Source organism: Schistocerca gregaria, chromosome 9 (assembly GCF_023897955.1).
Source record: "Schistocerca gregaria isolate iqSchGreg1 chromosome 9, iqSchGreg1.2, whole genome shotgun sequence".
Taxonomy (NCBI): Eukaryota; Metazoa; Arthropoda; class Insecta; order Orthoptera; family Acrididae; genus Schistocerca; species Schistocerca gregaria.
This window is the reverse complement of record NC_064928.1, coordinates 167,875,107-167,899,739: the sequence shown is the minus strand read 5'-3', so window position 1 is coordinate 167,899,739 and position 24,633 is coordinate 167,875,107. Positions and strand designations below refer to the sequence as shown.

Sequence of the window (24,633 nt, the reverse complement as noted above, 5' to 3'; positions counted from 1 at the left end):
ACAATTGACAGTTTGTGCAATATATTGAAGGTGACAGCAGAACTTCAAACATACTGATGCTCAGTCAATATGTTGTACGAAGAGTGGTAATATTCTACACATGGCAGTTCCTGCTGAGACTTCACAGTTTGCGCATAGCGATACTGTGACACCATACAAATATGAATATATTAGGAGAGTAGTTTGATTACATGTTTAATACTTGTTCAGTAATTAGCTGTATAAACACTCGACTGAAGTGTTTCAGTGCAGGGAGATAATGCTGTAACCGCTCATTTGTTCATTTAATTTCACAAGCTTGAATTATTTATTGTAGAAATGCCTACCAATCCTCTAAAATAATGTATCTAACTTTTTTCCATTTTATAGACTGCTTCTACTTTCCACTTTATACATTGCTTCCAGCATTGTGAAAAATGAAATATGAGTAGTACACATACAGCATCTTTTTTTGTGTGGTAAGGTGTAACAAAGTTCACCAAATCGTTGAAAGATTCCCCATTCATCATTAAAATCTTCCGATAGCCATCTGCCTTTGCTGCAAGTTCTCTTAGCGTGTTAGTATAGTCGAACATAAGACACCTTCCAAGCCACTTTCCGCCCACTGCTGCTTCCCCTGTTTTTCATTCACGCACATAGTGACTGCAATCACAATACATGTGAGTTTTACATCACTAAGTGCCAACATGTTCACTAGGAAGCCAGAATTCTAACTGACAGATCCCGGGCGCTCATACTGCACAACAATACTATGCTGTTCTCGGCCTAGCATTTTTGCGCAATATATGGACACAATATTATTGCACAATAAATTGGAGCATTTAGAGACCCATGAGTAGGTTAACTGTATTGCACTTAACTAAAATGTACAGCCTCACTTAAATCCATGTCCCTCAGACCGTATGGCAGATTAAAACTAATGCTGCAGTGTGACTCAAACTCAGGACCTTTGCCTTTCCCTGGCAAGTGCTCTATCAACTGAGCTACCCAAACACAACTCATGACACATCCTCACAGCTTTACTTCTGCCAGGACCTCATCTCCTACCTTCCAAACTTCACAGAAGTTCTCCTACAAAACTTGCAGGATTAGCACTCCTGTAAGAAAGGATATTACAGAGATGTGCTTAGCCACAGCCCGGCAATTGTTTCCATAATGAATCTTTCACGCTGTAGTACTGTATGCGCTGATTTGAAACTTTCCTGGCAAATTTAAACTGTCTGCTGAACCAAGACCCAAATTAGGGACTTTTACGTTTTGCGGGCAAGTGCTCTACCAACTTCTGTGAAGCTTGGAAGGTAGGAGATGACATACTGGTAGAAGTATGGATGTGAGGATGGGTCACGAGACGTGCTTTGGTAGTTTGGTTGGTAGAGCACTCACCGGCAAAAGGCAAGGGATTCGAGTTTGTGGTTTAGTTTGTTGTTGTGGTCTTCAGTCCTGAGACTGGTTTGATGCAGCTCTCCATGCTACTCTATCCTGTGCAAGCTTCTTCATCTCCCAGTACCTACTGCAGCCTACATCCTTCTGAATCTGCTTAGTGTATTCATTTCTTGGTCCCCCTTTACGATTTTTACCCTCTACACTGCCCTCCTAATACTAAATTGGTGATCCCTTGATGCCTCAGAATATGTCCTATCAACCGATCCCTTCTTCTAGTCAAGTTGTGCCACAAACTCTTCTTCTCCCCAATTCTATTCAATACCTCCTCATTAGTTATGTGATCTATCCATCTAATCTTCAGCATTCTTCTGCAGCACCACATTTCAAAAGCTTCTATTCTCTTCTTGTCTAAACTATTTATCATCCACGTTTCACTTCCATACAAATACTTTCAGAAACGACTTCCTGACATAATCTATACTCGATGTTAACAAATTTTTCTTCTTCAGAAACGCTTTCCTTGCCATTGCCAGTCTACATTTTATATCCTCTCTACTTCGGCCATCATCAGTTATTTTGTTCCCCAAATAGCAAAACTCCTTTACTGCTTTTAAGTGTCTCACTTCCTAACCTAATTCCCTCAGCATCACCGGACTTAATTCAACTACATTCCATTAACGTCGTTTTGCTTTTGTTGATGGTCATCTCATACCCTCCTTTCAAGACACTGTCTATTCCGTTCAATTTCTCTTCTAAGTAATTCGTTGTCTGACAGAATTACAATGTCATCGGCGAACCTCAAAGTTTTTATTTCTTCTCCGTGGATTTTAATACCTGCTCCGAAATTTTCTTTTGTTCCCTTTACTGCTTGCTCAATATACAGATTGAATAACATCAAGGATAGGCTACAACCCTGTCTCACTCCCTTCCAAACCACTGCTTCCCTTTGATGCCCCTCGACTCTTATAACTGCCATCTGGTTTCTGTACAAATTGTAAATAGCCTTTCGCTCCCTGTATTTTACCCCTGCCACCTTCCGAATTTGAAGCTAACGACGACTGGCTGCAAGCCCGAAATCTTTTTGAAAAATATCTAGTTCGCTGTGAAAATTTTAAATTTCACAAGGTTAACAATGCTCAAGGTTACACAAGAAGTTTCTGTAACAGGGGTGTCCAAACTTTAGCTTAAGTAGGCTCCACATAATGTACTTCACAGTAACAATAACAGCTGAGCAAAAAACCACAGGATGGGCCAAGGAGAGAAGAGTATCATGTGGGAGGAGTTTCAAATTTAAAATATTCAGTTTATTATACCTTTACACAAATGGAATTTAATGGGATTTTTTCTACAATTGTGTGATAGATACTCATTTTTTGGGTCAGACTGAATGACTGAAAATCACTTTGGGGTGCAAGTGGCCCACGGGCCATGATCTGAACACCACTGCTGTACACGGTTAGTATAAATACGTCAGCCAGAGAGCAGTACCTGAGGGTACGGGGAGAAGTACCAGGGCCGTATCCGGTGCCTCCCCAGCTCGATCATCTCAATGTTCTTCATGCGGGTGACAATGTCGTCATGGTGCGCTACCATGCTGCCGGTACTGCGGGGGCAGGGTGGGGCCTGCGACGGTGCCGCTGCAGCTGCCGTCGTCGTCGGTGGCGGCGCGGGCGCGGGTGCGGGTGCGGGTGCGGGCGCAGGCTGCGTGGACCCGTCCTGCGAGTCCTGCGGGCACAGCCAGCAGCTGCTAACGGGCACAGCGTACTTCGCAGTCAGTGCTAGCACAGCGACACACGCTTAATTGAGACCATAGGACTTTTGTACAAGGAAATTAGGAAAATGGAAACGCGTTCCTGTAAAGGGTTAACATCTTATTAAGAGGTATGTCATTATTAACTATGCACCAGACAGACAGCTACATCTGCACGATCCCTACGCAATACACACTCAAGTATTTGGCATGTGGTTCATACGACAACTTTTAGACTACTACTAAACTGTGTCACTCTCTAACAGCGTGTGTGTAAAATGAACACCTAATACGTCATATGGGAGTTCCAATTGTCCTTATATTATTACGAGGGTCATTTCTCCTCATGTAGGTGTGAGGCAATGAAACTTTTTGGCATTTGGAGGAGAAAGATAGTGATAGAATTTTTTGTGAAAACATCTCTCTGCAACTGAAAATATGTAGGTTTCAATGTGTGGCATCTCACCTCACTTACAGTACCTGTGACAATCTCTCTCCTGTTTTGCGATAATACAAACCAAACTGCCATTCTCTGAAGTTTTTTCGATGTCCTCTGTCAACCCTGCCAGGGAAGTATCTCATACTTTTACAACAATACTCCAGGAGAGGGCAGACAAGCATAGTGTAGGCAGTATCTTCAATACATTTCTTGCATCTTTAATGTTCTGTCTTCTGTTCAGCTTCCCTATAATGTTTCCTATGTGATGGTTCCAATTTAAGTTGTTTGTAATTTAATCCCTATGAATTTGGTCAATCTAAAACATTTCAATGTGTGTTATTTGCTGTGTAACTGAAATTGAACACACTTTATTAGCACTCTGTGGAGGACCTAACATTTTTTAATTTTTGTACCACAACTGGTAAAAACAGAATCCTTAAAGGATCACTTTGTCATACATCAGTCAGTGTCTGCCTGTCCATCCATCCATTAAAAACCCTCTTCTCAGGACATATCAAGGTGAAATTTATGCCACATACCAAGACCTATGGTCCCTTGGCAGTGTAATAAATGTAAGTTTATAAGTCATTGCTATCAAGAAAAATGACCGTTTGTGCCACATATTTTAAAACTCGCAAACTCACTCATCAGAACCTACACAGTACTTCCTGTTGGCCTAGACTAATGAAATTTGGCCAGAACCAAGATTTCACAGTACAACTAAAGGGAAAAAAATAAATTGTTAATTTGTGACACCATATTTTAAAGACTTTCATGTTCAAATCTGACATGATATAGTTGCAACAACCATATACACTACTCATGTATTTACTTTGCACCTCACACTGTAGATTGTAAAGAATGGCAGCAGCAATAGAGGGCATGAAGCAGAACTGTAGCATCTGAGCTTCTTTTCAAATTTGCACTTAACACAGTGTACGGAAATTCACTGAGCTGATTTATAATAAGCTTGTAACGTCAATTGCGGAGGTAAACTCATTTTTTCACATCTCCCCTCTCATCAAGCCTAAAATAGCACATTAATGTCGGTGAGCATATGAAGTGTAGCTCGTGAGAAAAGCATTAAACAACAGCAATGGTGACAAAGTTTGTCATTAAGCAGATGTCTACATTTATGCTTATGGTTTAACCACACAGTTGCTGTGATGTTTTTGGTTTAATTCAACATGTTCATCTTTTTTTTCTGAGTCAGCACAGAGGATGATCTCTCAAAAACACTTTTTTTGAATTCATAATTTGTGGTTGTAGCATGTCGGAAAACAGCTCAATTACCTTGTTTTGTACGCAGATACCAATTTCAGTTTTTGATGAGTTTTTCTTGGTCTCGTGCATCTGTGATTCTTTTAAAAACTGATTAAATTCACTACTACAAATTATTGTATAAACCTTGAATTATACATTTAATTTTCTTCTCTAGACAGATTTTATACAAAATACTGGAGAGGATTGCGATTTTTAATCATATATGTTAATTTCATGGGTTTTTGTTAATATTTTTTGGGGGGGAGGGGTTTAACATATTCCTCGATTCTGTATTTCCCTCAATTTTACATTTTTAAAGTCTAAACCACATAAAAACATAAAATAGGGGTTCCACTGTATCTTGTCAGTTCTGAAGAAAGAATGATCTGAAACCTTAGCAACTTTTTCATTTTATTTATGTGCCTATCAACCATTTAACATCTCAAGTGGGAGATAGTAAAGTACTGTTTGTGGGAGCACACAAGGACGACGGGAGGTTAGATGGCAGGAGAGGGGACGGAGGGCAGAGGGGGGAGTGGAAAACATGGGGAGGTAAAAACTGAGTGCACTTGTGGAATAGAAGGCTGTGGAATGAGAACAGGGACAGGATAGGTGGGTGAAGGACAATGACTAATGAAGGTCAATGCCAGGAGGGTTATGGAAATGTAGGATATATTGTCTTATTTCTCCAGTCGCTCACCACCGCCCAAATGCACACCATCTGCCTACAGAGGAGGATTCCCCTCGTGACTCAGTACCATCCAGGACTGGAAGAACTGAACCAATTGGCTCTAAGCATTATGGGACCCAACATCTGAGGTCATCAGTCTCCCAGACTTAGAACTACCCAAACCTAACCAACCTAAGGACACCACACACATCCATGCCCGAGGCAGGGCTCGAACCTGCGACTGTAGCAGGAGCACAGTTCCGGACTGAAGTGCCCAGAACTGCTCAGCTAAAGCAGCCAGCGGAACTGAATCACATTCCTGCCAGGGTTTCTACTACCTCTCCTAGTGTCCTGAAATGAGGAATGTCTTATCCACCAGCCTTCACACCCCTCCCACAGTGGTATTCCGTCGACCACCTAACACACACAATATTCTTGTCAATCCCTACACAACCCCTGCTACCAAATCCTTGGCTCATGGCCCACATCCCAGTAACAGAGCCAGATGTGAGACCTGTCCCATACATCGTCTCACCACCACCTTCTATAGTCTGGTTACAAACACCCCCTATACCGTCAAAGACAGGGCTCCCTCTGAAACCAGTCATGTGATCTACAAGGTGAGCTGCAACCAAGCTGTCCTGTCCGCTTGAATGGTCACTGACAAACTGTGGCCAAGAAACAGCTGTACCACTCTGTTACTGCATTTGCGTGACTGTGTGTGTGTATGTTTGTTGACTATGTTGGAAGAGGGCCTTCTGGCTGGAAACTTGTGTGTTTAGTAGGCTTTTTGTTGTGCCTGTCTGTGATTCAACACCTCTGCTATATAGTGAGCAGCAATCTATCCTCGTCACAATATTGTCATTGCTCCACCCTGAATTTTTCGTTAAAATCCTGCAGATGATGCTCGTACGGGAACCTCATGAACCAAACTTCAAATGGCAGCCAGAATGATCCTCCTATCTTTACGCACAGTTTCCTCAACCTCTGTGACTGTCTCGTCAGAAATTGATGACATACAATTCCCCTTTCATCATGAATTTCAGTACAGCTGGTTGTAAGCTCTCTACACCACTTGCTAACAGTTATGACAACCATATTCAACTGTCAACAGACATCCATCAATTGGGGATGATTTTCAACTAGTTTAATTCCTTTTGCAGTAAAAAATCAGATGACTCTGCGTCCCAAATGCTGCCAAACAGAGTGAGCATCCGAGTGAAGCACATGTGTGCTTATTTGGGAGTCGAGGAAGCGCCACACAGACCAACATGCCCAACAACCACATTAATATTTTACAAATGTCCCCAAAATGGAATTGCCATCATATACAGTATGTGTAACTAAAGTAATGAGTCTGCATTTTTTCACCCATTTTATTCCAGTAACACTATAACTGAACACTGCCCCATTGCTGTACTTGCCTTGGTAAATCACAAAGTGCTGGAGATGGTTCTTCCACACCTCAAAGCATAACTGGAACTCTGATATAAAACCTTCAGGTGGTTGGTTACAGCCATTTCAGTGTTGCCCAGGGTTCCAAAGTGACATCTCAAAAAGTGTGTTTACAGTCTTGGAATGTGACAAAAGTCACAAGGACTCAAGTCGGTCAAATAAGTATGCTGAGGAGCCACAAGAACATCCTTACTGGCCAAAAAATTGTTAACTGAAATTGCTGTGTGACAAGGTGCATTACTGTGATGCAACACCCGACTCTTTTTTATCATTGGTCTCTGACGAACAGTGATGTGACTCAAATTTAACTCTGTCCCAGTAATTCTGAAATGTCAGCCGAAGATCCTGGACAAAGTCAACATTTCCATCAGGTCCTGAAACCAGCGGCCTTCCACTGGAAGATTCACCTTGAATTGATTGTTTCCTTTCTACAAATGCCTACTTAAAAACCAGATCCCTGACAAAACACTGTCTCCATAGGCTTTCCAAAGTTTTCGTTGCTGTGTGCAAGTCTGAAGCAAAACTGGATTGCACACCATTGCTCAAAATTTGTGTTTCTGATTGTTAGTATGTGCAAGCAAAACCTTTGTCACTATAAAAAATAGCACTATACACAACAAATGTGCACTAGCATGGTCCAACATGCACAGACGATGTGTCACATGTTTACCTGCCTCCCTTCCAAGTCCAGCGTCACTAGCATTGCTGAATCATACGCTACGGTATCAGTCTCATTACTTTATTTATACACATTGTAAATCCCATGGGCCCAAGGCTATGACTGTCCTTGAATCATTTCAGCATCTTCTTTATCTTTTTAGGTGGTTGGCAACACCATCTTTGGTACCCTGATGAAATTGACAATCAATCAGAAGCTGTTCACAGATTACATAAGGCCACTACAGCAGCAGCCAAGGCAGTTGGTTGCTTCTGATCAAGGGGATTGTAGTGTTGTCAAAAGCTTGAGGTTTTACACAAGCTTGACTTGACAAGACATCTGAAACTATTTTATGTAAGTATTGCCATGAAAAACTTGATTCTCATACAAGGCAACATGCTACATTTACTTCTTTTATTATTTATATTCCACCTAAGGCTCTCCATCATCATATTTAATTCTGCTGTAAGGAATTTTACATTGTGTTTCTTGTGAATTCACAGCAGAATGATAAGAAATTGCATTACTTAAGTCTTCAATGACCGACTGTGTGGTATTTCTGGTCATACCAGATGTGCATTTATTTATTAATAAGATGAATAAATTAAACCGTGAGAAGATTTGTTGCAAAGTACACGACAGAGCAATGTTAGTTAGCAGCACGTAAGTTGAGTGTTGCCATTCCTGCTAGGGCAGGTGTTTGTTACTTCTGGATAACTCACCAGGGGACCTTCTGGTCTCGGAAATTCAGTTCAGGATGACATTTAGCAAGTTGGTGGTATATCTCAAGAGTGTCGGCTCGTAGAAGTCTCAAAGAACACTATCCAGAAAATTAAAAGGCTCGAAAGTCTTAAGTGTAGCTCATACAGATCTCATACAAGGTCAGCATCCGTTGAAATAGCTCAGTCAATGGTGTGCTAGAATGTCATATGACTGATCTGGGTTCGATCCTACCAGCAGGCTCAATTTTGTTTTAATTGTTTTAAAAATTATAACAACTTTAAACAAAGTTAATGACCTAAAGTATTGTCAGTTAAATGATAAATAATTTTATTTTGTTTATTAAATAGCTGTCACAGTGAATTACACTTGTCAATACCTTCTTTTTAAAGAGTTTTTGTCTTTCCACGAAGACATCAGTTCCTCGAATTTACAGCAAATATTTATAACATTTCCACAGCTTATATTATCACCCAATTCTGTAATAACATTGTAATGACAGTAAAGGTTTACTTCACCATAATTAAAAATGCATTTGAAATTTTAAACTTTTTAAAAAGAAAATATGGGTGTAATTCATATTTTAAGCAGATGTGACAACCATTTCGTCGGCCGCGGTGGCCGTGCGGTTCTAGGCGCTGCTGCCTGGAACCGCGGGACGGCTATGGTCGCAGGTTCGAATCTTCCTCGGGCATGGATGTGTGTAATGTCCTTAGGTTAGCTAGGTTTAAGTAGTTCTAAGTTCTAGGGGACTGATGACCTAAGATGTTAAGTCCCATAGTGCTCAGAGCCATTTGAACCATTTGACAACCATTTCATAAACACTATACAATTCTTTATGATTTAATTGATAATACTTTATGTCATTAACTTTATTTAACAGTGGCTATAATTGTTAAAACAATTAAAAATACAAAATGAAACCGAACTGATGGGTAGATAGGATCGAACCCAGATTGTCCACATAACAATCGTGCACACTACTGACTGAGATACTTCACTTACTGACTGCTTCTCTACTTACGACCCATGAATGATGTGTGTATGAGGTGTGTTAGAGCCCTTTTTTTTAATTTTCTTTATATTGCGCTATAAGACTTCTACAAGTGGATACCCTTGAGGTATACCATTACCCAGTGAAGCCTCATCCTGAATTTAATTTCCAAGACCGGAAGGTCCCTGCCTCTGGAAGAAGTAGTGGAAGGATGGGCCAATACTCCATAGCCAGCTTCATTACATATTTTAGTGTACACATAATCACTACTCACAGATTAGGCTTTAGGCATGCTCCAATTGGCCGACTGCTGCTTGCAAGACAGTTTGAAGGATGATCTCAGATTGAAGGACACATAAGTCATTAATCCCTCCAGCTGTTAGTGCCAATAGAAGAATCCTGATGATGATGCTGCTTCTTTATACAAGCAGCTCCTCATTTGCCCTAATTAGTTCACCCTGCTCATAATATCCCTACCCAAGAAAAATATTGGGGGTTGTACCAGAAACCAAAATTTGATCCTACCCCACCAAAGGCAGAGACACTAACCATTTGGATGATCTCATATTTTAACAGTGATAGAACAATGATGATGGTAATTTACTAAGACCACAGGAGAAGACGTAATTTCAGAATGACATCTTTACATAAAGTAAACTTTCCTAACTTATGAAACAGCTGGTGCCAGGACTCTGATGAAGACTTCTGCAAAATTACTGTGATCTGGCAGAAGCCGGCACCACCATTTAATTGGCACTCAGATGAGTTAAGCTGTCCTCTGACAGGATGTGAAAATGTTTGTGCCTGAGGATCTGATGATGTCACAATGTGGAATTCCATGTCCCACTAGATTGTGAAGCATGAAACGAAGAAGCTAGAATGTCAGATTTTTGTCTTGTGGAGAGGTATGTGGAATCTGAAATGCAGCGTTGTTTTTACATCACATGCAGAACTTAGGAGACGTCATTTTTTGGTGCTTTTCTTTGTTTTAAGTGTATGTGGCATGGATATTAGCTGTTTCACAGCACCAGTACATTGAAGAGCTCTCAAAAATTACTTTAAGCAGAATTTGTTATAATAAAATGACAGGAAACTACATATTGGTAGTTAACTGCTTCACATACTTGAAGCTTTTCACAGTATAACTTATGTGCTATGAAAGAATGCCAATTGAAAGCTATGGCCCATTGATGATTTATCAAAAGTGTGATGTTTTGGTATAATTTGTTGCAGTTAACTACTGACAAATGATATCTGTGTTTATATCCTTTAAAAAATCTAAAAAATCATACGCAATTTATCTAATACACTGCTCTTATAATCACCCTGTACTTTGACAAATAGCAATAGCAACTATGAAGGAACAGGTAGTAGATTGTAGATTTGCAAACCTATAGCTTGCATCCTCCCTCCTGGTCACCATGACGAACTATATCCTCAACCACAAATGCTTTTCCTTCGAAGGTATCAGCTACAAACAAATTTAGGATATGGCAATGGCCTCCCTATTGTTGTCCTTAGGCCTCCTGTTAGTCGGCCGCAAACCTCTATTTATTTCCTTACTAGAGTACCCACTCTTCTCAAAAGCCTGAGACAATGCAATATCCTTCTTGGATGTCTTCATCATGAGACAGACTGATGGCAACTTGAAACATAAAGTCTTTCGGAAGGTTACACATACCGACAGATACTTGCATAAGGATTCCAATCACCATCCACAACAGAATTAAAAGTCTAGTGGACAGAGCTAAAAGGATTTGTATGCAGGAACACCTGGATGCCGAGTTAAATCATCTAAAGCAGGCTTTAGGGAAGAACGGGTACTCTAGTAAGGAAATAATTAGAGTTTTGTGAGCGAATAACGGGAGGCCTAAGGACAACGATAGGACACAGCGATGGAAGAACACGGTTTCTCTACCCTTCATCAAAAAAGTGACGGATCAGATCGGCAAGATTCTAAGGAAACATGACGTTCAACTGATTTTCAAACCAACTAAGAAAATAGGTCAAGCACTTTGTTCTGTTAAGGACAAATGTCCCTCTGTGTCTGCAATTGGTGTATATAAGATTCCATGTACATGTGGCAAGGTCTACATTGGAACTACAAAGAGAAGTGGGAATACATGGTTGAAGGAACATGAAAGTCTTTGCCAACTAGGGAAAACAAACAAACCAGCCATGACAGAACATGCTCTTCAATCAGGTGATCATGTAGTGAAATTTTCGGAAACTGAAGTTTTATGTACTACGACGAACTATTATCCATGGCTATATAGAGAAGCCATCAAAATATATAAACATGGGGATAATTTTAACAGAAAAGAAGAAGCAATGAAACTCAATGATATATGGACTGTGGCACTACAGAATCGATGAGAAGTCTTATCTTTGACGAACTATAATCGATAGTTAAAAATTTTTATCTTTGACAATGCTTATCTCTGCTATCATGTGAAATCCAGACCACGCCCACTTTCCACGGTATTTAGGCCACTCTTCGATGTCTGACTCAACAGTCGGCAAGACTCAGCACAACCAGGAGCCCCATCGGGGATGTCCAACGAAGCCTAGGACAAAACGTTAGGGATTGAAGAGTTCCATGGACCACGGCCATACAACCCGGAAAAATTCTCAGTAGTTTAAAAACATCATCCACACAATTCTGAAGGTTGCACACGAGCTTATCAGTGCTAGAATTAACACACAATCAGCTTAACAGCCCATGCATCCAACTTGCCGACAGGAATAATACACAGAAAAATGGAAACAAAATTGAGGGTGTGTAAGATGATGATTCATTTGGCTTTAGGAAAGGAAAATGCACCAAAGAGGCAATTCTGATGATGTGGTTGATAATGGAAGCAACACAAAAGAAAAATAAAAGACTTGTGCATAGGATTTGCAAATTTGGAAAAAGCATTCGACAATGTCAAATGGTGCACGATGTTCAAAATTTTGAGAAAAAACAGGGATACGCTATAGTGAAAGACGGGTAATACACCGTAAGTACAAGAGGCAAGAGGGAACAGTAAAAGTGGAATACCAAGAATGAAGTGCTTGTATTAAAATGGGTGTAAGGCAGGAGAGTAGTCCTTCGCCCCTACTGTTCAGTATATACACTGAAAAAGCAATCACAAAAGTAGAGAAAAGGTTCAAGAGTGATATTCTTTCACCCCGAATTTTAATTCCAATGATTACATTTACTGATGAGATTGCTATCCTCATTGACAGTGAAGAAGAATTAAAAATCTGTTGAATGGAATGAACAGCCCAATGAAGAAAGAATAAGGATTGAGAGTAAATTAGGAACAGACAAAAGTAATGAGAAGTTGCAGAAACGAGAAGAGCAAGAAACTTAACATAACAGTTGGTGACCACAAAGTATTCGAAGTTAAAGAATTCTGCTACCTAGGCACCCAAATAACCCATGATGGACAGAGCAGGGATGACATAAAAAGCAGATTAGTACTGGTAAAAAGAGCATTCCTGGCTAAGAGAAGTCTACTAGTCTGACATATACCATAATTTGAGGAAGAAATTTCTGAGAATGTATTTTTGGGGCATAGCATCATACGGTAGTGAGATATGGACTGTGGGAAAACTGGCAAAGAAGAGAACTGAAGCATTTGAGATGTGGTGCTACACAAAAATGTTGAGAATTAGGTGGGCTGGTAAGTTAATGAATGAGGTGGTTTTCTGCAGAATCGGAGACGAAAACATTGGCAAGAAGAAGGGACAGGATGGTAGGACATCTGCTAAGACATAATGGAATAACTTCCCTGGTACTAGAGGGAGCTGTAGAAGGTAAAAACTGTAGAGGAAGATACACCGGAACACATCTAGCAAATAATTGAGGATGTAGGGTGCAAGTTCTACTCTGAGATAAAGAGGCTGGCATAGAAGAGGAATTTGTGGCGGGCCGCATCAAACCAGTTAGATGACTGATGACACAAAATCTCTGTCCTCTTTTTCCTCTGTGGAAGGACTGGACTAGCATGTACTCAGCTCCATGACGCCAAACCTGATTGAGAGGTAGTGGATCCACAGTTGAAACGTTAAGGCCAGATGGGTGCTGTGCTGACCCATGCCCCTTCATACCACGTCTGATAATAACTGACAGAGGACGAGATGGCACTCGTTGATTATCGAGTGGGTTCTCGTTTCCTGTTAACGAGGCAACAGCCAAGGTGAAGCATTACAACATCCTTCAACAAATTCATGGATGTGGTATCCTACATGAATCTTTCTTCCACTCTCTGTAGCCTCACGTAAGTATCACAAAAAGGTCGTATATGCGAACAAGAAAAAAAACAATCCCTGATTTTCTGGTTAAAAACAGACTTTTTCCCATGTGAAAATGACACTACGCACCAGGTGAAAAGACATTCTTTTCCTGTGTTAAGTGACAATATACTTTTCCATCACAGCTTTAAAACTTGTCAATCTTTTGAATGGTAAAGGTTTTATACACAAGCATTGAACTTCCTGACACCTTAGGAAATGAAACCCAGCAAAATAACAATGCATACTGGAAAGATCTTAGATGCGTGGCAACATGTAAACTGCACATTATCGTATTACGAAAGTATAAATCTGAATTCCACGCACTACAGCATGCTAGCTTCTGAAGCACTAAAATTGTGATTGCGCTGCACACATCAGATATTCAGAGCATAGGACACACAATGTAGTCAGCCAATAGCAACCTCACTGTTAGGCAGTGCGAACACACAAATAGATAAAGTTAATTGTTAAAATTAATATACCGGTGTTGCCTTCTGTTGTCTATTTATAGAATCACTTCAAAAGAAGCAGCAGCGAAGAACACTGAGTTTTTGGTAGAAAAGCCAGTTATGTGTGAAATGCTCACCTCACACTTGATAATTATAATTTTTGTCATTATTACTGCATTAGTAATCTATGAAAGAACTATAATAAATATGAAAAGCTAACCTCAAAGCTTGGTCTTTCTTATCTTGCGTTACCTTTGAAGACATATCAAACACAAATGTGCTGGTACAATTTTAAATAATGCCATAAATTACTGGTCTTCTTGGCTTGAAAATTTTCTCAGCGACTGGTTCTCAAAATGTTAAGTTTCAGAAGAGAGTCAAATGCTCCACGATTTAAGAAGTTCATTACAGATTGTCACATATAACACAATTCATCCTGTGAAAAAGGAAATTTACTGTGAAAGTAACACTTCTCAAAGCACTATCCACAATATTTTCCTGTGACCCATTGCAAATGTAAACAGTTGTAACATCACGCTCATCAAAAGCAGCTCATTGCATTTGTAATAACTTCACGTTGAACAAGTATATTTCAAGGAAGATGCAATACATGAAAGTTACAGATCAAGTAAACAGAGTAAGACATGTGTACAATTTAGCAGTCAGATCATAACTGAGTCCAAGTCTAGTGGCCGCTGGCTGGCTGGCTGCTTAGGTGGCGCGGCTGCTGCATGGCTGGCAGACAGCGCCGCATGTAAAGGACACGCGTAACTGCGCGGTGCCACTTTGGAAGATCGTCGAGTCACAACACTTCTCCCCCCTTTGATTTTTTTTGGTACAGGTCTTGATGGAGGTGGCCTGTAGATTGCAAATGTCCATAGGTGTTGTTTGACTGGCCGTAAAGTCTCGAGGAGGCGGCTTCCCGTACGGATGGAAGTGTCCCCGATGATAATGGGTCGAGATGACAGGAGACGTGGGGGTCGAATCTGCTGGGGCCCTGTGCACCAATCTGCCCATTGCGGCAAGTCCGGTTGTTATAACAGAAGACATGGGCGATGTGTCCACGTCCGTAGGAGAAGGAGGTGAGTAGAGTTGCTCCGACAGATGATGGTCATCTGGTTCCTGCATGGGCACGTCTCCTGGTGGCGTCAGTCCTTGTGCTGGCATCAATATGATGGTGAGAGGACTGCGTTGTGAGTAATGAGAGATTCCAGTATCCTGTGCGTCAGGTAGAGCCGAAGGTGGTGTAGTGGAATCCGGAACAAGAATTGCTGGCACACAAGGCTGAAGATGATCCGAATGACGCACTGCAACACCCGTGTCCGTCTGGATTTCATACAGGTGTCGGCCACGGTGTCGTAATATGCGGCCAGGACTCCATTTTGACCGCCTGCCATATCCTCGTACCCATGTAAGGTCGTCAGCGGTGAACCGGCCAAGCGAAGGCACCCGCGGCCGTGAGGTGGAAGGGCGCAGAAGATGAAGTAGTGTGCGGGGCTGTCGGCCATGTAAGAGCTCAGCCAGGCTGTGGTCGCCCATGGGGGTGAAATGGTAAAAAGCCAGAAACTGGAGAAGCACATCAGCAGAAGAAGTCAGGAGTTTCCTCATCTGAGCCTTAAATGTGCGGACCAGTCGTTCAGCCTCACTGTTTGACTGTGAATGGAATGGAAGGGCCTTGACATGCATGACGCCGCGACAGGCACAAAAATCAAGAGTAGAGGGATGGCCTTCCAAAATGAAAATGTGAGCTAGAGCATTGGTGGTTGCCGTGATAGTAGGCGACGTGCAACGGACAATGAAAGGAAAGTTAGAATAGGCATCAATAATGAGAAGCCAGTAAGTACCTAAAAAAGGTCTCACGAAGTCAGCATGAATAGGCTCTCAGGGCTTCTCAGGCGTAGGCCAGGGTGACAAAGATGACCTCGGGGTGGTGGCCTGTGACTCACAAGGGCCGCAGGCAGCGACCATGTGTGCGATTTCAGAGTCGATGTCGGGTCAGTACACATGACAGCACGCCAGAGATTTTGTGCAGGAGATACCCCAGTGCCCTTGGTGAAGGAGGCGCAAGACCGAAGCAAGCAAAGACGCAGGTAACACAACACACGGCAAAGCATTGCCATGAGGTGGTAACACAAAGCGTAGTAGTTCCGCAACAGATCAGAAGACTTAGTGGTTGGACGATCTGGCCAACCCTTCTGAATACAGCGCAAAACCCGAGAGAGGGTAGGATCAGAACCCGTAGCAGCTGCCAGCTGGTCCCCGGTGATGGGGAACCCGTCCACAACCCGCTGCTTGGCAACACCCAGGTGGAAACACAAAAGTTCGTCCCTATCGAATGCAAGATCAGGACCCATGGCAAGGCGAGACAGTGCATGTTGAGCCGTTGGCCTGAAATGAATCTCATAATTGAAACGAGACAAGTAAAGAGCCCAACGCTGGAGGCGGTGTGCAGCCTTGCCAGGAAGTGACGATGAATGAAACAAGGATACAAGTGGTTTGTGATCCGTAACAAGATGAAATTTGGATCCTTAGGGAAAAACACCAAACTAATGAAGAGCATAAATAATGGCCAAAGCTTCTTTTGCAATTTGAGAATACTTTTGTTGGGCATCCATGAGCGTTTTGGAGGCATAAGCAATGGGTTGTTCAGAACCGTCAGAAAAACAGTGCGCAAGGACTGCACCGACCCCGTATTGAGAGGCGCCCGTAGCAAGAACAAGATGTTGGCCAGGTCTATAAGTAGCCAGGGACGGGGCCTGTTTCAGCATAGTCTTCAATTTCTGGAAAGCCGAGTCGCATTACGTGGACCAGTGAAAAGGCATGTTTTTATGTAACAGGCGATGCAACGGCTGAGCCACCGAAGTAGCAGATGGTAAAAACTTGTGATAGTATGCTATTTTCCCCAGGAAGGCCTGCAGTTGCTTAACAGATGTAGGGCGAGTAAGGGCATCGATCGCAGCAACAATTTGCTGAAGCGGACGAATACCATCCTGAGAGAGTTGATACTGCAAGTACGTGATAGATGCCTGAAAAAAAAAAATTGATTTCTGAAAATTACACTTAAGACCAGCTATCTGTAAGACACGAAAAAGTGTGCGGCGATTTTGAAGATGTTCGTCAGCGGTGAAGCTAGTGACAACAATGTCAGCCTGGTAATTTATACACCCAGAGACAGTGAGCAATAATTGTTTGAATAATCGCAGAAAGAGAGCAGGGGCACTGGCAACCCCGAATGGCAATCGTTGGTATTGATAGAGGCCGAAAGGACCAGAAACTGCCGGGAAGCAGCGTTGAGAGGAAGTTTATTTTAAGGTTCTGACAGGTCAGGTTTAGGAAAATAAAGGCCTCCAGCAAGTTTCGTGAACAATTCTTCAGGTCAAGGCATAGGGTAAGTGTCGATAAGGCTTTGAGCATTTCAAGTGGCTTTGAAATCGCCACAGAGACGAATATCACCATTTGGCTTAGCAACGCCAACGACAGGAGAGGACCACTCACTGGAAGTGACAGGAAGCAAGACCCCACTGGAAGTGACAGGAAGCAAGACCCCTGAAGCAGAGAGACAATCCAGCTCCCATTTGACCTGATCACAAAGGGCCACAGGAATGGGCCGATCCTGAAAAAACTTAGGCCGAGCAGTGGATTTGAGCATGATATGAGCTTCAAAGTCGTTTGCACTGCCTAACCCATGAGAAAAAAGGGACAAAAATGTCGTCGACAAGGAATCCAGTTGAGCATAAGGAATAGCATCAGAGACAATATTGAAAAAGTCATCTATGGATTACTCAAAAACGTGAAAGGCATCGAAACCAACAAGATTCTCCGTGTTACTATGGTTGACAACAAATATGGGAACAGTGTGAGTGACAGATTTGTAAGATACCTCAGCATCAAATTGTCCCAAGAGAGAAATCTTCTGTTTATTGTAAGTCCGTAATTGCCTAGTGACAGGTAACAGGATTGGAGAACCCAACTGAAGATACGCCTGAGAATTGATGATAGTGGCAGCAGAACCATATCCACCTGCATGCGAATATCTCGACCAAGTATTTAGACAGTGAGGAATAACTTCCCTGAAAGGGAAGAATTACAATTGACAGACAACATCATGTATGCGGTCGGATTTGCAAATGGATGACACATGACCCCCCCCTTTTTTTTTGCGTTTGTGACACACGGCCCAACGTTCTGGACAATCTTCTCGTGAATGTTTTGTAAAACACCGCGGACATGAAGGAAGTTGCCGTGTGTTTTTCTGCAGTTTCTTAGAGGTTTGTTTACAGGTAGGCCGAGGCTGCACTTGGGAGCGTACTGCGGCCACGTCGGCCAGCGGGGACACGCCACGCCACGCGTTTCATCAACATCGCACAGAGGATGTATATCCCCCGACGTCGTCCCATGCCTCTATTTGCGGTCCAGCGGCGCAAGACATTTCAAAAGAGTGAGTGATGGATAGGACTTCATCTAGAGTCGGATTTTCCAACTGAAGGGCACATTGCCTAACTTCTTTGTCGAGCGCCAATCGGATAATAGCATCCCGTACCATGGAATCGGCGTAGGATTCTTTGTGAACTTCAGTAACAAATTGACACTTTCTACTGGGCCGTGAAGTTCAGCAGCCAAGCGCGATATGATTGATTTGATTGTTTTTGACAACGATAAAAGGCAACACGAGAGGCTACCACATGAGTTTGCTTTTGAAAATAGACGGACAGAAGTGAGCACATTTCAGCAAAGGACAAAGACTCAGGATCTTTCAAAGGAGCTAACTGCAACAACAACCGATACATTTAAGGTGAAAACCATGAAAGGAACAGAGACTTACATGTTTGTTTGTCCGCGACATGAAATGCCAAGAAGTGCTGTCGAAGACGGTTTTCGTAATCAGACCAGTCTTCCGCTGTCTCGCCGTAAGGAGGAAAAGTAGGTAGAGACAACGACGAGACGCCGCGACGAAATCACGAATCACATTTGTGAGAAGCGTTTGCTGTTCTATGAGACCTTGCAATAGTTACTCTAAAGTAGCCATGGAAACATGTGCGTCAACGATGGAAAAGAAAAATCACTACCTTGTCGCCATTTGTAATAACTTCAAGTTGAACAAATATATTTCAAGGAAGATGCAATTCATGAAAGTCACAGATCAAGTAAACAAAGTAAGACGTGTGTACACTTTAACAGTCAAATCAGAACTGAGTCCAAGTCTAGCAGCCGCTGGCTGGCTGGCCACTTAGGTGGCGCTGCTGCTGCATGGGTGGCAAACAGCGTCACATGTAGATGTTTTATTGCTGTAGTAGTATTCTGCAGTACCAGGTTAACATAAAATTCTTTGTAAGAGGATCAATTCATATCAATCAAAATTACAAAAATTTAACTGAGAACTAAAACAATGAAAAATTCTCATGTTTATCACAGATTTCCTGGTCGTTCTGGGGTGCATACAACCAGCTCGATCCTGCAGCGGGTGACTGAGTGGCAATTGTGTAGTCAAGCAAATGATCAGGCCATCTGTCTGAGCACAGGATGCTCAAACTAGCACGAAATAAGTCAAATGCAGTTGCTCTCTGCATCTAGAGCGACTATGTTGACATTAGCAGGAACTACACACACTAATTAATTCAATCGAGCACAAATACCAGATGCAGAATTGTATTATACACAGATGTTTTGCCAAAAAAATTTGTGAATGTGAAACTTATTTTTCAATGCATACGAATAACTATACATTAACAAGTGAAAAATTTAAAAGACAGGGGAGGACTGGTAACAAGATGCAATATAATTTTATTTACACGATGACTGGTTTCGATAGCATTATCACGTCTCAGTTGACCTATTGTTATTGAAACTAGCCATTACATTAATAAAGTCGTACTGGTTCTTCCAGGAAGATGTGGCTCCCTTTCTCAAATTCTCTGAGGCCATGACAGGATATCTGTATAAAAGATATCACATTCACAAATGTAGATCCACGGCGAATACTCACCTCATTTTCGGGCCACCCAGCTTTCCTCTTACGCGACATCTTCTTCTGCAGAGCTGCAGCAAGAACGGCACCACCATTGACCATTTCCGGTACAACAGGAGACGTGGGCCGTGACGGCCCGCCATTGTTGGTGCTGACGGAAGGCACCGGGAGGGTTCCACTGCCAGAGGTGACGGTGCTGGTAGTGTTGGGTTTGGCATTGCCAGAGCTCGGGTGCACGGGCGTCGAACACGCCGACGATGTCTGCTTCTTGGGTGTCGACATCCCCGTACCGGGACCAGCACCATCGCGACGTGGGTACTGCACTTTCCGAGTATCCAAGCGGTCTTCCGTGACCCACTCATCGAGTCGCTTATTGACTGCAAAATGACAACAATAATTACACTGAGATGCTAATTTTATACACTGACAAGCTAATTTTAAATTACTCCACAAATACGGAATAAACAAGCATATTTCAAATCCAAAATAGAGTACATAAAAAAAAGATCAAGGTATAATGTCTTGTTGATGATAAAGTCACTGGAGACAGAGAGAGGGTGCAAGATTAGAATGGGGAAAGAAATTAACCATGTCCTTTTCAGAGGTATCATGTTGGTACGTGTCTTAGTCATTTCTGGGAAACTGTAGAGAATCTAAATCTACACTGCTCATTGGGGATTTAAACTGCCACGCCCAGAGTTTCACCACTTATAATGTAACAGACAGAGAATTAGACAGTACAGAATAAACACATGTGTTCAATGTATTACACAATACAAGCTAAGCTGCAACCACTGTGTTGCATTCTATGTAGGCATGACAACCAACAAGCTGGATGCCAAACATGATATTCTTCATGTCAATGACTGCTTCACAGGCTGTGCCATATGGACCCTTCCCACCAACACCAGCTTTTCTGAACAGCACGGGTGGGAAATTTCCCTGCAATATGCCCTACGTTCCCGTAACCCTCCTGGCCTCAACCTACATTAGTCACTGTCCTAACCCATCCAGCCCCCTCCCTGCTCCCATTCCAGCACTACACAGTCATCATTCCATCACCACACATAGTCTTTTTATTTCTTTCTCCCCCCCCCCCCCCCCCAAATCACTGCTATAAGGCGAAATAGTAATTTTCCTTCTGATACCTTTATAGAAAAAAAATGACCTGATATTAGTTCTATTTAATGGTATATCTGATAACGTAATACAAAAATCAGTTAAACTAAAATGTACAGCTCCTAGGGCTAATTGTATAAAGCATTTAACCTTAGGTTAAGACAGAAAATGACCTTAGATCAAGCTTAACCTGGAAATCTGTACTGTATAAATGTTAATTCCAGGTCATATTGCCATGAAGTTGGATCGTGTTTGACGGGTGAGGTTCAAAGCAATGTTCAGCTCTAATCATCAGTTTATAGCTTAACGGCACTACAATTCACCATTTTTGTTTTTAGCAGATATCAACTGCAATAATAAAAAAGTAGTTATTAACAGAAAAAATAGCAAGTAAATATGTGACTACACCATTCGCACACTGCAGATGCTCGAAATACTTTTTTTCAATCTGGAAGGTTACGTTAAGGAACTTAACAAATACGTTGTGTTCTTAATGATCGATCTCACAACAGCTCTTTGGAGACGACTCTTAATTTATGTGATTAGTTCAAAGACATTTTATGGACACTTAGCAGCAAAGTAAGAAAGGGAAATTCGAAACATTTGGCGTGAACAGTTAAGTATGGGAATTTTGACAGCAACCAATAACGACTCAACATCACTTATATATGTTCTCTTTCAGCTCAAGTAGCATTAACTATGCAATCTGTATTAAATTTTTACCTACTGAAACTGTCCCTAAACTACTCTGACAATTCCATGTGCATTGATAAATAGAACATAAGCAATTAATTTGAAATTAACTAATGACAAAATCATGTTTCATTTACTGCAATGGTTCAGAGACTGCGTCGTGGGCTGCAGTGCAGAAGATCAGGTATTCGAACCCATATCAATGCTTGAATTTTTTTCCCACTTGTTACTACTCTCCCTACTTTGTTGTTGTTGTTGTTGTTGTTGTTGTTGTTGTTGTGGTCTTCAGTCCTGAAACTGGTTTGATGCAGCTCTCCATGCTACTCTATCCTGTGCAAGCTTATTCATCTCCCAGTACTTATTGCAACCTACATCCTTCTGAATCTGCTTAGTGTATTCATTTCTTGGTCTCCCTCTACAATTTTTACCCTCCACACTGCCCTCCAATACTAAATTGGTGATCCCTTGATGCCTCAGAACATGTCCTACCAACCGATCCCTTCTTGCCAAGTTGTGCCACAAACTTCTCTTCTCCCCAATCCGATTCAATACTTCCTCATTAGTTATGTGATCTACCCATCTAATCTTCAGCATTCTTCTGTAGCACCACATTTCGAAAGCTTCTATGCTCTTCTTGTCCAAACTATTTATCATCCATGATTCACTTCCATACATGGCTACACTCCATACAAATACTTTCAGAAATGACTTCCTGACACTTAAATCTATACTCGATGTTAACAAACTTCTTTTCTTCAGAAACGCTTTTCTTGCCATTGCCAGTCTACATTTTATATCCCCTCTATTTCGACCATCATCAGTTATTTTGCTCCACAAATAGCAAAACTCCTTTACTACTTTAAGTGTCTCATTTCCTAATCTAATTCCCTCAGCATCACCCGATTTAATTCGACTACATTCCATTATCCTCGTTTTGCTTTTGTTGATGGTCATCTCATATCCTCCTTTCAAGACACTATCCATTCCGTTCAACTGCTCTTCCAAGTCCTTTGCTGTCTCTGACAGAATTACAATGTAATCGGAGAACCTCAAGCTTTTTATTTCTTCTCCATGGATTTTAATACCTACTCAGAATTTTTCTTTTGTTTCCTTTACTGCTTGCTCAATATACAGATTGAATAACATCGGGGAGAGGCTAGAACCCTGTCTCACTCCCTTCCCAACCGCTGCTTCCCTTTCACGCCCCTGGACTCTTATAACTGCCATCTGGTTTCTGTACAAATTGTAAATAGCCTTTCGCTCCCTGTATTTTACCCCTGCCACCTTTAGAATTTGAAAGAGAGTATTCCAGTCAACATTGTCAAAATCTTTCTCTAAGTCTACAAATGCTAGAAACGTAGGTTTGCCCTTCCTTAATCTAGCTTCTAAGATAAGTCGTAGGGTCAGTATTGCCTCACGTGTTCCAACATTTCTACGGAATCCAAACTGATCTTCCCCGAGGTCGGCTTCTACTAGTTTTCCCATTCGTCTGTAAAGAACTCGCGTTAGTATTTTGCAGCTGTGACTTATTAAACTGATAGTTCGGTAATTTTCACATCTGTTAACACCTGCTTTCTTTGGGATTGGAATTATTATATTCTTCTTGAAGTCTGAGGGTATTTCGCCTGTCTCATACATCTTGCTCACCAGATGGTAGAGTTTTGTCAGGTCTGGCTCTCCCGAGGCCATGAGTAGTTCCAATGGAATGTTGTCGACACCGGGGGCCTTGTTTCAACTCAGGTCTTTCGGTGCTCAGTCAAACTCTTCACGCAGTATTGTATCTCCCATTTCATCTTCATCTACATCCTCTTCCATTTCCATAATATTGTCCTCAAGTACATCGCCCTTGTATAGACCCTCTATATACTCCTTCCACCTTTCTGCTTTCCCTTCTTTGGTTAGAACTGGGTTTCCATCTGAGCTCTTCATATTCATACAAGTGGTCCTCTTTTCTCCAAAGGTCTCTCTAATTTTCCTGTAGGCAGTATCTACCTTACCCCTAGTGAGATAAGCCTCTACATCCTTACATCTGTCCTATAGCCATCCCTGCTTAGCCATTTTGCACTTCCTGTCGATGTCATTTTTGAGACGTTTGTATTCCTTTTTGCCTGCTTCATTTACTGCACTTTTATATTTTCTCCTTTCATTAATTAAATTCAATATTACTTCTGTTACCCAAGTATTTCTACTAGCCCTCGTCTTTTTACCTACTTGATCCTCTGCTGCCTTCACTACTTCATCCCTCAAAGCAACCCATTCTTCTTCTATTGTATTTCTTTCTCCCATTCCTGTCAATTGCTCCTTTATGCTCTCCTTGAAACTCCGTACAACCTCTGGTTCTTTTAGTTTATCCAGGTCCCATCTCCTTAAATTCCCAACTTTTTGCAGTTTCTTCAGTTTTAATGTACAGGTCATAACCAACAGATTGTGGTCAGAGTCCACATCTGCCCCTGGAAATGTCTTACAATTTAAAATCTGGTTCCTAAATCTCTGTCTTACCATTATATAATCTATCTGAAACTTGTCAGTATCCCCAGGCTTCTTACTTTATTGGTTGTAAAGATGATTATAACAATATTACCATGCTATTCCATACCATTGAAACAATTCCACACACACTGTTTTCCGAGCATTCTGGATCACTGTTGGGCAAAATTTGCTGTGCAATATCACTACACCATGTGAATTACATTGTTTACTTTCATTTATTTTACAAATATCTGAGCATTCAGATGTGTCCACTGAGGACGACGATGACAAGACCCAATGAGCTCCCTGCACTTTCCGTAAA

At 41.7% G+C, this 24,633-nt stretch overlaps 1 protein-coding gene across 2 annotated transcripts in view; it reads right to left on the bottom strand.

The window, feature by feature from the left end:
- LOC126292166 (histone acetyltransferase Tip60) overlaps positions 1 to 24,633 on the bottom strand; it is a 92,956-nt gene that overhangs the window by 46,204 nt on the left and 22,119 nt on the right. For both annotated transcript variants that reach the window (XM_049986003.1, XM_049986004.1), the window contains exons 4-5: positions 20,049 to 20,407; positions 2,872 to 3,108 (exon numbers count right to left, since the gene is read on the bottom strand). In XM_049986003.1, the coding sequence (XP_049841960.1) occupies positions 2,872 to 3,108; positions 20,049 to 20,407 (596 nt within the window). The remainder of the gene's footprint in view (positions 1 to 2,871; positions 3,109 to 20,048; positions 20,408 to 24,633) is intronic.